This window comes from Lepidothrix coronata, unplaced genomic scaffold (assembly GCF_001604755.1).
Source record: "Lepidothrix coronata isolate B3197 unplaced genomic scaffold, Lepidothrix_coronata-1.0 Scaffold151, whole genome shotgun sequence".
NCBI lineage: Eukaryota > Metazoa > Chordata > Aves > Passeriformes > Pipridae > Lepidothrix > Lepidothrix coronata.
Genome location: NW_016690331.1, coordinates 1,489,227 through 1,503,585, shown reverse-complemented (window position 1 = coordinate 1,503,585; position 14,359 = coordinate 1,489,227). Strand labels below are relative to the sequence as shown.

The following is a 14,359-nucleotide window of genomic DNA, read 5'->3' as shown; positions in this document are numbered from 1 at the left end:
ACAAGCAGATAAAATGACAGTATTATCTTTTTCCAAGAGAGGAAAGCCAGGGGTAGGCATGTGTTTGGGCATGAGGGAAGGTATCAGAGATGCTCTTTGTACCACAACTAGTTGTGCAGATAAAATTCTTTATACTTGTCAGTCCATCACCACCAGAAAGAAGAAAAATCCCAGTAATTTAAGGCAATAGCACAGATAAATTTTGTCTACACATCTTACTGGGAGACGTTTCTCAGCTTACCGAGGTGATTCCGGGATGTCCCTCAGCACCATCTGAATCACACTGTGGTAACTCTGCAGCTATACAGACGAAGGAGAAAACGACTTTAATGTCAAGTAATCAGTTATGCTGAGGATTAAAAAAAAGATGGAAAAGTAGTCCACGTGTAAAGGATGAATGATCATCATCGGAGTACTAAACTCTGATAAACGATATTCAAACTCTAGAGTTACTAAAAGAAAACACGTTTGACTGCAAAATATTAAGCCAGATTCTGATCTCATAGTGTACGGTTCCAAGAAAAATACTCATTTTTGACATGCTTGTTATTATTTCCCTAGTATATTGCATACTATGCACAAGCATCTGCAAAGGCTCCCCAACTTAAGCTCAGTCCTGCTGTACTAATTTAAAAGTTTCTTCTAACTGCTCCAGGGTATTTTGCTTAATTGACCATCAATCTGATCTTGAGTAAGAAACAAGACTTTTCCATCATGGGAAGAGAATGCCTTCTGTATTCTAATGGAGGGGGAGAAAAGGAAACACAGAAGCAGGCCTTAAATCTGTAGGGCTTTGCAAAAGCTTCACTTGTTTGTAGACAGATATTAATTTCAGTGTATACTTTAATTAAATATATATTCAATTAACTAATTAAAGTATTTTTAAAAAGCCAGCTAGTTTCTTGTCCGTACATATTTAAGGTATTTCTTATGTCTGTCAATCATCACAGCATGGGATATTCCCACTCTTGGGCTTACTTTGGAACAAGTGTCTATAAGCACAGTGAGCTCATGCTCCTTATTTACAGGGACAGAGAGGCAGAAACTAAGAGAACAGTCACTGGCACAGCTGCATTCCAACATCCTTGCAGCCCTCTTTACCCACAGCTGCACAGCAGCATTTCTCTGCCAAAGGCTCCTACTATCCCCCTAATTTACCACTCAGCTGTTCACAGGGCCCATTTCGGGTCAAAAAAGCTACAGCTGGAAACAGTTTAAATAATCCCTGTTTGCAAATCAACTTATTTAGGCTGCAGTAGGTATGGGGCACATCCCCAAAGCAGAAGGGGAAGGGTCAGGAGCTGGTGGAGGAGCTCGTAGCGTGGGGAGGGGAGTAACTTCACCAGCCAGCACAGCTGCAGCTACAAGGATGTGCCCATAGTTTCAGTGTAAAACTAATTGTGTCCAGTCAGTCCCAAAAATGACATGAGATCAGAAACTGTCTCACATTTTGCAGTCAAAACATGTTTTCCTTTAGTAACTTTTTCTACATTTTGAACACTGTTTATCAGAGCATAGTACCAGCTAATTAAATTTAATTTAGAAAAGTTGCACAGCAAGGATTTTATGACTTGCATAAAAATACACAGCTGGAGTTTGTAGATAGGAAGGAATCACGAGCCATACCTCCTGTGGAGTGTAAGTGAGGATAAACTCATGATCTGCACAGGGAAACAAAACTCCCTGCTCAGGATTTAGGGAGAAGGCTGACTCAGTGTCTTGATTGTCTTCGACCTTTGTCAAGTCTGCAGTTCCTTCTGGTATTAATGGTTTCAGATTAGGCTTTCTTATCTGCCAGAAGAAGGGAAGTTCTACAGGGCTGCAAAGAGGTCAATAAACAACAAAAAAGCTGTGGTCAACAAATCAGTTATTTTTGAGCAAAATGTTGGGAGAAAATTTCCAGAGATTTTTTCCACGTAGGAAATTCATCTCTTTACAAATTACAGGGGTTTCACTTACCAGTCTTTGTGAGCTACAAAGCTGATGAGACAGCATAGAGTCAGAACATATAAATTGTACAAAGAACATGCTAATATATGAAAGTAAATTATATAAATGTTTAAGATATGCTAACACTTTCTTGCCTTACTTGACTTGTCATATAATCCAGCTTTTAGGAAACCCTACAAGGATCTGAGATGAACAGGGCTGTTCCTGCTGATACCAGTATGTTTGCCTTGGATCACTGCTGATGATCTACATCAGATTCTGAATTTAATCCAAGTGCAAGATGTGGTCTTTAACATGTCAAAAAACACAATGGCTTCAGATAAAATTATAGCCATGGCTCTGCCACACTGTTTGCAATCCAGAAAAGGTTGCTTAACTGGGTTGCTTCAGCAGAAGTGTATTCCATGGAATGTCTTCATGGGTTTGAAAACCTTGACATGCTGACCTCAAAAACTTTGCCTTACTAAGAAGGGGAAGGACACTGGAATTTGAAAGTATCACTGAAAAATCTGGACATTTACAATTTCTTGTATCACTTTCTGTAGCAGAAGAAAGGTTTCTCTTTCCTGCTTCTGTGGAGTTTGCTCTCAGCCTGACACAAATGCTGACACCAGATGTGCAGGGACTGCTGTGGGGATTATAGCACAGAGAAGATGTGGAAATCGTCACAGTCACATCCTTTGTCACTTTACAGTGCCCAGTTCACCAAATCACACTTTCTTTACCCAAACATCAGCCTGTTCTGGCATTATGCACCTGTGATTTCCAGGCCACAAAACAAACTGTCAGATATGCACTGTAGCAAGTAGCAATTTACATTAATGTACCTAAACCCAGCACTGACCTACTCACTGCTCTGATGTCTGCAACCTCTAACTGCTGCCATCATGCAAGAGTGCACTTCTGTTAATATCTGACCAATTTTGAGCAAAATCAGGATGCCACAATGTTCAGTACGATGTAATTATCCACAGGGACATATTCCTTGACTTCAAATTGAGTTTATATTTCAATCTGTTAGGACTCAATAGGAGGAATCATCTGAGAGTTTTAATACAAATTGATTACATTGGGCTCCCATACTAACTAGTGGAGATCAAGTGGAGTCCAGGATGTATTATGACTTGTTCTATGGGAGACATCTACAGTCAGAATTGCACCCTTGGAAGTATCTATTTCCCTGCACTATGAAAGGAAAAGAGTCCTTAGCTCAGTAGCACAAGAATATATAGTAGACATGTAGCGTTAGATAAATCTCACCTGGATCACCCTGTAAATATTTCCTGCAACCATCCATATTTATGAATCTTTTGGAACTGTAGATTTATTTCTACTGAAGCAAATACATTGACCTTGGCTAAAGGCTGCCACGACGTCTGATCTATGTACAACGTTCCCGCTCTCACAAGAGTATCCTTGAACCTTAATTACCAAAGAACTGGAGTAAAAGGAAGCAAAGCAGCTGCCTCAAGTTTATCAAGTGCATGAAAGTTTCTCCAATACAGTCTCACAAATGAGATCCCTACCAGTATGTCCAGACTGCAGAGTGTGACTGTAAGAGTTGCTACATACGTGGAATTCCTTATAACCAAGCTCTTCTCCTCGCTGGTGTGTGGGTTTTGGCGGTCGAACCGGATGAGATGTTGTGCTGTCACATCAGTAACTTCACCCAGCTCAGGTTTGCTTTCTCCACCCGTGACGAACAAAAGGTCCAGAGCAATCAGCTCTCCAGCCCCTTGAAGAAATATTTCGGTACTACTGTTTACTATCTGCCCATGAACACAGTTCACATCACTCATTGACAGCAAATGCCAGTCACGGCCATTACTGATTATATCTGGTGTTCCCTCAAGTTTCAGAACTCCAATGTGTTAATTGTACAGTGTTTTCCTGATGTTCTTTGTTTATCAACATGTATCAACACAGGCTTTTTCTTCATGAGTTTAACAGACTTGGATTTTAGGGCCACGACCTCAGCTCACTTACACCAGCATTGTTTCACTGAAGTGAGCAGGGTGTTTGCCTGGCTGACAATGTGCCTCCCAGATGATTTGAGCAGTATATTAAAATTAAAATAAGCAGCAAATGCACTACTAAAAAGTCTATATCTAAGACTTTACCACAGCTATATCCAAAGGAAATACCTGTGATAAAGTGATTCAGTAGACTACAAGTCAAGCTTCCTGTTATAGCACTCACAGTTACATTACAGAACAAACACTAAAGTTTACAAGAATTTCAACTGGTTTCATTAGCTAATCCAAAGACTGTCTATCTCTCCTGAATACCCTCATACAAGATGTGCCCCAAATTTTCTTCATTTCTGCCCTGTTGCAGTTGATGTTTTATAGTTTGCCATGTTATCTTACAGCTAGAAAAGTAAAAGAAATTAATTGCACCTGGCAAATGGCTTTTTTTTTCCTGCTACTTGGTGACATTTTACATTGGATTTTTGGGTACATTGGGTTAAAAGCTCAGTGCTTTCTGAAACCCATGTATTTCCTGCACTAAGAAAGGAACAGTATTAACAATAATAAAAAAATGCTTAGCATTTAACACCATCAGGGGATACAGTATTAATCCACTGACATAAAATGTTACCATCACTTCAAGCCATCAACCACCACTCACATTATCTGAGTATCTACAGAGTTACCAGTGTGAGCTCTGAAAGGTGCCAGAAACAAACCTGTAACTGTAACATCATTGACTGGACAATTGTCACACAAAAGGGTGTATGTTTGCTGTGAGGCCTCTGGCAAAGAAGGAAAAAACAGGACCTGAAAGAAAGGGAAATAGCAATGTCTGTAACTGATTCTCTTGAGGAAGCAATACAATAAGTGTTCACTAAAGGAGAGTTTTACTGATTAGTAATTAAATCTCACATTTGCAAAAAACAGTCAGTGTCATTTTTTTGCTCACACAAACCCAAATTTGCAAGGTCCAGCCGAGATCATCTAAAATGATCTTGCTTGCTTATGTGTTTGGTAAAGTAGAAAAGCTTTCTATAGCACTTAGTACTAACCTCTACTGTTTCACTCTGCCCTGGAATCAGCTCAAAAACAGCAGGGTGGATCCCAAAAGGATCTTGTGTCACAAAATCAACAGTGGCAATGGCCTAAGGTGTTTAAAAAAATTAATAAATTAAATTGATCAGGTTGTTGCTTTTAAAATACAAGGTTACCTAAAAGAGGCAGTGTATTACATCACTGTTTAAACTCTTACCATATTTTTTTTTCATGCACCTCAAAAGAAAGTGGCTTTTGTACATGGTTTAATTAGAAAAAAAATGCCTTATGCTTTATAATGACCTTGGTGAAAGTTGGGGGGGAAGGTTCTGTCTCCAAACACAAATGGCAGTGTCAGGAGCCCTAATATTCATGTTCACAGCAGAACAGCTCTGCCTGAGCACAGAGGCTCTGTCTGTTCCTCCATGCTTATGTCACTTTGAGTTGGAGCTGTAAAGTTGCAGGAGGGACAACCTGGCCCATCAGCCCTTTCTCCAGCACCAAAAATGCCAATCTGCCTGTCACATCTTGTCTTCTTTGTCCCTTTCACCTACACCCTGGTTTGTGATGAGAAGCTAAAGACAGAGCAGGACTGGAGTGAACTACAGGTGCAGCAAGGTCACTAAGGGATATCTTTGGTGGGGAGGGGGAAGAAATGAGCTCAAGCAATGCTAGAACTGATTGCAATTCCATTTGCTTCAAGGGTAAGGTTAAAGTTCAAGCCACTTTTCCTTTCCCTAATCTATGCCTCAGTTTACCTCACCCCTGAGCAAGAAAACTTCTCCCAGAGGCAAGCCAGAGTAAAGGGTACAGACATCCAGGGAGATTGGTCTTGAGGATAAATGTGAATGCCTGAAGAAATGGCACAATACAAATGTCTCCAGCAAGGCCTTATGACTTCTGTGCTAATATACCATGACTAGCTCAAAATGCCTTCACACCAGGGCACTTGTACCACACCGTGTCCACTGTTTCCCTCCTAATCACTCACCCCAGGATGAGGAGGTGGCCAGGCTTTCTTTGGCATTATAGAGAACTTCCCAGTCCTAACGCCCTCATTTCTGCACAAAATTGATGTTGCTTTTATTCCTCCAACAAGGCAGGGACCACAATCTATAACGTGAGGCACTGCAACAAATAACACAGAAAATCAGGCTCCAGAGGCAGTGAAGGCTGCTGATTAAATAACTGTTTACAGACACTACTGCATGTGAATATGCCAGGTTTTGCAACCCTATACCCCCCCAAATTCTTTCCATTTGAAAGTTGAACAGTGTGAAGTGTACATTTCTACATTCACTTTACATTTTAATGGTGCTTCCTACTTAAAGATTATTGAATGATAAAAAGTAAGATGATTTTTTAAAAAGCTCAGTATAACAGGTAAGGTGAATTTACAAAAAAATCAAAGCAAATTTTTGCAAAAGTAATCCTGGTTGGTACAGTTGAGGTCAGATATCTGAGAGGTGCAGGTATGTCATATCCATCTATAATTAACATCACATTCCATGAATATTAATTAATAGCATCAAATAGTTATCATTAAGTCATAATTCCATAATATTTAGGACTAGTAATTACAGTTGTAGTGGTAATTACACAAACCCAGAAGAGTGGCTCCTACTCACTTCTCTAATAGTGTGAAAAGAAAAGAGCTTAATGAATAATTGAGGAAAAAATTGACAGGATTGCATTTTAATAACTAATAAATCTATGATGAGTGAAAATGAGATAGATATCAAAATGCAGAAACTGCACTGCCAATTTTTTCCACATTTGTTTTGTGACACAAAATTGAAGACAGTCAAATAAAAAACCCCACCTTTAGAAAAATTTAAGATTTGGACAATACTGACATGTTAATACTGGAAGTGATACTTTAGCTTGGACTGGGATCAGAAGAGGTTCTGATGATTGAGTTTCCACTAATATATGATCTTCATAATCTCCCAGATATTCAGGAATAAATTGGACTGTATACTGGCATGCCATCCCAGGAGCAATCATTCCTCCCTTTCCTGGGAATTTTCCTTGGGGGGAGGGGAAAAAGCAAGGAATTAAAAAAAGTTAAAACCTCCCAAAGTTGGCACTTGTATTTACAACCACATCTCCCTCTGGAAAGGTGCCTGTAAACTTCCCCCATCTATTGCCTAAGTCCAGCTGATAAAAAAGAATGAGCACAAGAGGCCTGGCAGTGCAATCTGTGGACGTGCACATCCTCCACAGAACTCAAGATGTTTTTTGCCTGAAATATGCTTCTCATAACGAGGAGAAACATGGAGACATTACACAGTTTTCCTTTGCCACAAGACAAAAATGCCTTACATGGAGGCATCTAACTTCTTCTAAGTATTCCTCCAATTCCTGGGATACCACCATCTAATACCTCTTTAGGCAATCTATCCCAGTGCCTGGCTATCCTATCGTAGGAAAGATATTTTTCTTAACTTTCCTCTAACCTATCCGTCCCTGCTACAACTGAAGTGTGCTATTTCTTGCCCTCTCCTGCTAATTTTTTTTTCAGTGGAAACTAAGTCTGTTCCTAGATGGACTTTGGATAAGACTCCATGTAGGTATTCCACGGATACATTTCAATCTAACATCAAACACTTTAATTTAGTGTTCTCGAATTCCTCATTAGACCATTTGAATCTGCTTGTGACTTGCATGTGAATGTCATAAGTCAGCCTTCAGTTCCTAAAGAACTGAGCACTATGGAAAACAGAACCAAACAGAGCATCTGTGAAAAATCTTTGTTCAAGCAGATAAATAAGATTTTTTTTATGTGTTAACATCTTATAAGCAGAAAAAGAACCCTTACCTGGCAAAATGAAAAATGCTGAAGTAGAGGGGGGGATAAGTCTCATATACTGACTTGTTGAAGTGATGTTCTGTAGCTCTATGGTCACCTTCATTTAAAAAGAAAATAAAAATGCTCCACTGTATTTATCCTCACTCATTAGATAGGAGTAACTACTTCATCATCACAACCAACTCAAAAAATCTCAGTTTATTCAATAAAGGCTGAATCAGATACTAACAAAACAAAGCAGAGACTGAAAAGGGTCCATTTAGTTTTCACTGGTTTGTGTCAGTGGCATGGAAGTTAAAGGGTCATAAATTCAATATCAGGGAGAAACTCTGACTTTTGTTAAAATTCAGAAAGTCAAAAGATTAGGTGAAATATGTAGGTCCAGATAGGACATAATACTTCTCAGTGGTAGAATTAACTCTCTACAAAGAAGTTCTCACCTCATAGACCAGCCCAACTTCATCATAGGAAAACAGAACAGTAGGTGGATTGGCAAGAAACACGGGAACAAATGATGTATCACTGAAAGATAAAAGAAGGAGATGTTCTCTTACTGCCTCATTCTCTAAATACTGATAAAATGAGAAATTGCAAAATGTATCCTTTGGCAAAAACAAAATGTCATACAGACATACTTTGTTTCCTAAGAGACTATATAAAACATTTAGCTCAAAATATCTGTGTGTAAATCCACAGTAATTCTATAGTGGAGCTGTGTGTGCTCGAGCTCAGGATCCAGACTGTAGGTCATCCATACCCTTTGGCATCTTCTGCTTTTCTTGTGGCTATGATTTGGTCCACTTTTTCTTGAGAAATGACCAGAGATTTGCCTCCATGAAGAGTATTTAGTGGGAAAAAGCGTGGGTTCTTCAAGTAATTCTGCCCTTTCTCAAGTCTGGTCAGGTCCTCACTTACTCCCTCTGCTTGGAACTTACTCTCTTTCCAGGCTGGTTTCCGTGAGGTTTTAGTTTTCTTTGAAAAACAAAGAGATCGTGGTGCGAAATTAAACATGGCAATTTTGAGGATGATGAAAACGGTGATTTGTACGTGTCTAATTAAAGCTATTAGCAATAAAAATTAATATATAAATAAGGTATTTCTCATTTTTTTTAATCAGATCAAATACATTAAGTATTGGAGCCAAACAGCCAATGGATTGATATTCACCCTTTGTTACAGGAACAGCAACAAGCCTTACAGTTCTGACAGACTACAACAAATACACCTGTAGAATGTACCTTACTTATTTTTTTAGTGTAGTGGGTGGAATCTGGAGTTGAGGGCAGAGTTGAAGACATACTTGTCACGCTAGGAGATAAGTACACAACGTGATCCAGTGGAAAAGGGACACGCTGCTTACAAATAAATGTCTCTTTCAAGTATCCAGGTTCTGATTTTCCTGTAGTTCAAATAAAAAAAAATTAATTCTACAAGAGAAAAAAATGAATGATAAGGACTTGGTCTAAGCATAGCTGTATGAATTTATTTTAAGTCTTGTTGATGGTAAAAATACACTTTAAATCTTCTAGAATTTAATTTGCGTTTATAATTTATTTTGCACATGAAAAGCTTAGGGCTTTAGTAAGACAGCTTTTAGAAATACTGATTAAACAAGTTATATATGAAGAAAGTTAAATTACTCCCAGAAAGTTATGTTAACCTTACAAGTGACTGGGACTTAGAATGCCTTGTTCAGTTTACAAAAAGATCTATATGATGGACTTTTGACAGTCAGAAAACTGACAAAAATAGGATTCACCATCTTGTCCCATATTCCTATAGCTGGACAACAAAATTGACACCTCAGAGGAAACTCTGGGATGTGAGATTTTTAGCTTTGTTTGCAATTACAGTGGAAAAAAAAAGGACACCAAATCTTGGAATTTCTGATTCAGCTCATAACTCAGAAATGTTTGTTTTGATCAGATGATACTAAAACCTTTCGCTCGCATGAATAAAAGAAGTAAAGAAATCCTGACATTGTCCAAAAGATTTTTCTTACTGATCTTGATTAGCAAACAAAACTGATCTATTTCCAGAACTGGAAAATTTTAAACCCAAAATAAAGAATACAATTTTATTTCACTGAAAATGGTTTTTACTTTAATGTAATCACTTTCCTTCTCTGTATACAAGATGTAGTTGTAGCTTTGTGCTAATGAAATTGGACAGAGGCAGGACACTCACTAATATAGTTTTTGTGTCAGATGGAAAGAACTGTAAACAAATCTGCAAACACCATTAAATATCATATTTAAGCACATTTAAACTCAATAATTTTGAATTTATCAATTATATTTTGAGAATGTGCCTTCAGTGGAATTTTATGCTTAAATTACTGGAGTCCCTTCTGCTTTGGCAGAAACAAAAAAAAATATATATATATAAAAAAAAATATACTCAGGTCTGCTACATCCTCCAATGCTTCAATTATAGAGTGTTCCAAAAAGTCTAAATTTCTTCCTGCTTTAAAAGTTACCTTTTGGCGCTTTAGTAAGAGGCAATTTCTCAGTGATGTAATCATCAGGGCAGATTAAATTATTTTTTCTGAGAAGTTCATTATCCAAAATCTGCCTAAAAGAGGATGCCACTGCAACAGTAAAGCAAACAATCAAAAGTCAATCAAAAAAAGCTAAATTTTAGCCCCTTAAGATGCACTACCTTGATCTGTCCAAAGTAATATTGTTTTTATAATTCATCCCTGTCAGGTAATATTTTTTGATAGACAAATAGTCTGGTATTTTAATCCCAAGACTTGGAAATGCATCTCCATGATTCTAACTTCAGCTAAGCACCCAGCTAAGCACCCATTGGAGAAGCATTTAATCTCTGTTTGCTCCTGCAATACACCGAGGTGTGTATGCTTGTACTGTTTAGGTGGTAACCCATCAATCCCAAATTTAATACCTGGAAAATGACCTGGTTGTTTAGTTTCTCAGTGTCAGACAAATGTTACTCCACTTGAATCTCTGCACAAAATCCTTCAGAGTTGCTCTGTTAATGTAAAGCCAACCCCAAGCTGGTTTCCAGGTACCCTAAGCATGTACTGGGGAGAGACATTCCAGAATCCTCACCTGGTGGAAGTCCCATTTTGTGGAAATCTTCCCCTGCCTCTGCCTTCATCTGGTTTAGGATCCTTTCATCTTCAGCTTTTGCTTGGATCTGGGCCTGAACGATCTTCTTTTCTGCTTTGTCAGCTTCTGTCAGTCGGCTTTTATACTCAGCAAGGAGCTGCCACGGGCATGGGTGAACACAGAGAAGTTTGAGCTGTTACAGTTAAATGTTTTCTATCTGTCTTTTGGGAGGTAAACAGAGATAGTTTGGTAAAACATCATCACTTTACAAGCATAAACTGGCCTGCTAAAACACTGTCATTCCTATCTGGGTCAGAAGCATTGCCCAAGAAAAATGTGTGGAAGTTGAGGACATGCTCCCAGGACAAGAGAAATACATTTTACTTTCTATGGGACAGTAGCTGCTGTACTGTATTTTGCCTGTAAGTGTAGGAATTAAATTAAAATGGGCAGTCCTAGTGAATGTAAAGGCCAGGTTGGATGGGGCTTGGAGCAGCCTGGTCTAGTGGAAGGTGTCCCTACCCATGGCAGAGGGGCTGGAACAAAATGATCTTTAAGATCCCAAACCAGTCTGTGATTTTATGATTCTGTGATTCCTTTTTAGTTACTAGGAAGGTTTCTAAAACTCAAGAATATCCCAACAATGATACTACACTCCTCCTGATGTATTTTGGATCACTCTGCCCAGCGTGGCAAGTGCTTTAACAAGCATAATTTAAAAACAAAAATCCTGCCTCAAATAGGTATTGATGTAAGTTAAAGAGAGAATTCAGCAAAGGTGCAGAGACTCACAAGACCACCAGCAAGACAAACTGATAGACATTCATCTCAAGAGCACCTGCAGCCTAACTGAGATGTAACAAGGCTTTACGACTTTGATGTAACAAGGTTTAACCTTTTGGCTCATTTAACAGAATTACATCACAGACTCACAGAATGGTTTGGGTTGGATGGGACCTTAAAGATCACCTCATTCCAAACCCCTGCCATGGGCAGGGACATGTTCCACTAGACCAGGCTGCTCCGAGTCCCAACCAGTCAGACCTTGAACACTTTCAGAATTAAATGATTTCCAGTGATTATTTCCATTACATAATCCTATTTGGTAGGGGTTTTTTTTAATAGAAAAGACAGGACATATCTCAGCTCAAATAAGATGCTTCCTCCTCTCCTGCTCATTCTGGGATCCCTCCGCTGTCAATGGAATCCAGTAAACAGTTCCACTCCATGCCAAAGTTGATACCTAAAATGGATCAGGTGGACTGTGCCCTAAAAGTGCCTGCTTGGTTTTTTCAAATTTTATTTTCTGATGATGGTGAGAGCATTGAGTGACCAGTCCAGCAGTAATACACATAATAGTCATGTACTGTCAAGTTGAAATTAATCCTATTCAAGCAGTCCATCGCAGAAGTACTCATACATATTACTCAAAACATACTGTGTCCACTGATATACTATTAAATTACTCAGAAGAAATACAAAACTTCAGATTTTTCATCTCTGATAACCTCCATGAGGGTATGATGACAGAAAATGGAAAAAAATATCTCTTGCTCAAATCATCCAGCAACAGCCTCTACTTTCATACTCTGACAACAGCTATTGGAAGGACGATAAGATGGGAAGTCTGGGACACTGACCAGCAGGTACAGGGAGAAGTTGTCAACCGGTTCAATAGGCATTTAAAGGGCTACTGGTTTTACTGTTTGTACTGTGTCTGAAAAGCTGTCCAGAGACAACAATATCATGAAGGATCACATGAATATTAATTTATAGGAAAGGTTCTGTGGGAAACTGTTCTCAAGTGAATTTCCATTAAAATGTCATTTTTAACATCAGCATCTGCCTTTTTATTTTATTTTAGAGAGGATATAGAAATTACAAAGTAGCGATTAAAGAATTCCAAACTCTGACTTGGTTTGGACTTGTACCTGCTCCAGCTCATCTGTGAAGCCCTCATGATCAACACTGTCTCCTTCTTGTGACTCGATCCCAGTTGTGTCCATGTCCACCCCAAAAACATCTCTGGTGTACAGGTCCCCAAAGGCTCTAGCCAGCACGTGGGAGATGTCCTGGGGAGAGAAAATGAGGATGTTTAGAGCTTAAAGCCTTAGACAGGATGGGAAGAGATCCCTGGGCATGTGCTAACATCTGGAATTAGCAAATGGAGGAGGAAAAGTGGGGGGAAAGGGCTGGGAAAGGTACGTGGAAACGTGTGTGCATGTGAACACTGAGGTGAAGGTGGGTTGTGCACACAAGGCAGTGCAGACACAGACATGGTGTGTCCTGGCTGTACCTGGAGGTGACGGTGAGGGACACGGGGCTCTGTGAGCACAGAGCATGTGTGTGTCATGGTTTGTGCAGGGATGGGGCTGTGTGGGTGGAGTGTGTGTGTGTGAGAGAGACAGAGCATGGTACGGGGATATATGTGTGTGTCTGTGTGTCAGGCCTTGTGCTGGGTGTGTGCCTGTGTGTCCCAGGGTGTGTGCAGGGGTGTGTGGGTGTGGGTGTGTGTGTGAGGATGTTTGCAGAGGGGTCTCTGTGTGTCTGTGCAGCTGCAGAAGGGTCTGTGTGTAGGGGTGTGTGTGTTTGTGTGAGGCTGTTTGCAGGGGCAGTCTGTGTGTGTGTCTGTGAGTGTGAGACTGATTGCAGAGGGGTCTGTGTGTGCAAGTGTGTGTGTTTGTGTGAGGCTGTTTGCAGAGGGGTCTGTGTGAGATTGGGTGAATGGGCATGTGTGTTTGTGTGAGGTTGTTTGTCGGGAGGTCTGTGTGTGTGTGGCTGATTGCAGGGGCGTCTGTGTGTGCAGGTATGTGTGTGCAGGTGTGTGTATCTGTGAGGCTGTGTGCAGGGGGGGCTGTGTGCACACGGGGGTCTGCGTGTGTTTGTGTGTGCAGATGTGTCTGTGTGTGTGAGGCTGTTTGCAGGGTCTGTGTGTAGAGCAGAGAGGTCTGTGTGTGTGTCTGTGCAGTGAGGCTGCAGTGGGGTCTGTGTGAGCAGCAGTGCGTGTGTGCTCAGGGGGGCCTGTGTGTGTTTGTGGGTGCACATGTGTGTGTGTGTGGTGGGGAGTGAGGCTGTTTGCAGGGGCTGTGTGTGCAGTGAAGGTTTGTGTGTCTGTGTGTGTGTGAGGCTGTTTGCAGTGTGTGTGTGTGTGCACAGGGGGGTCTGTGTGTGTGTGTGTGCGCACATGTGTGTGTGAGGCTGTTTGCAGGGTCTGTGTGCACAGGTGTGATGCTGTCGGGCGGGGGCGTGTGTGCCTGTGCTGTGTTACCTGCGAGCTGGGCTTGGGGCTCCCCATAGCGATGGACAACCCAGCACTGGAATCCTGCGAGCCAGGGCTGGGGCTCCCCTCAGCCATGGCCAGCTCGGCGCTGGAATCCTGTGAGCCGGGCCTGGGGCTCCCCTCAGCCATGTCCTCTGAGCCGGGCCTGGGGCTCCCCTCAGCCATGTCCTGCGGGTCGGGGCAGGGGCTCCCCTCAGCCATGTCCTGCGGGTCGGGGCAGGGGCTCCCCTCAGCC

At 40.8% G+C, this 14,359-nt stretch overlaps 1 protein-coding gene across 2 annotated transcripts in view; it reads right to left on the bottom strand.

The window, feature by feature from the left end:
• DLEC1 (deleted in lung and esophageal cancer 1) overlaps positions 1-14,353 on the bottom strand; it is a 43,328-nt gene extending 28,975 nt beyond the window's left edge. For both annotated transcript variants that reach the window (XM_017828670.1, XM_017828669.1), the window contains exons 1-15: positions 14,113-14,353; positions 12,776-12,916; positions 10,845-11,001; positions 10,250-10,360; positions 9,009-9,169; positions 8,528-8,742; positions 8,211-8,292; positions 7,780-7,867; positions 6,815-6,988; positions 5,950-6,086; positions 4,976-5,068; positions 4,640-4,730; positions 3,523-3,685; positions 1,627-1,819; positions 242-300 (exon numbers count right to left, since the gene is read on the bottom strand). In XM_017828670.1, the coding sequence (XP_017684159.1) occupies positions 242-300; positions 1,627-1,819; positions 3,523-3,685; positions 4,640-4,730; positions 4,976-5,068; positions 5,950-6,086; positions 6,815-6,988; positions 7,780-7,867; positions 8,211-8,292; positions 8,528-8,742; positions 9,009-9,169; positions 10,250-10,360; positions 10,845-11,001; positions 12,776-12,916; positions 14,113-14,325 (2,078 nt within the window). In that variant the 5' untranslated portion in view covers positions 14,326-14,353. The remainder of the gene's footprint in view (positions 1-241; positions 301-1,626; positions 1,820-3,522; positions 3,686-4,639; positions 4,731-4,975; positions 5,069-5,949; positions 6,087-6,814; positions 6,989-7,779; positions 7,868-8,210; positions 8,293-8,527; positions 8,743-9,008; positions 9,170-10,249; positions 10,361-10,844; positions 11,002-12,775; positions 12,917-14,112) is intronic.
• Positions 14,354-14,359: the final 6 nt, after the last annotated feature.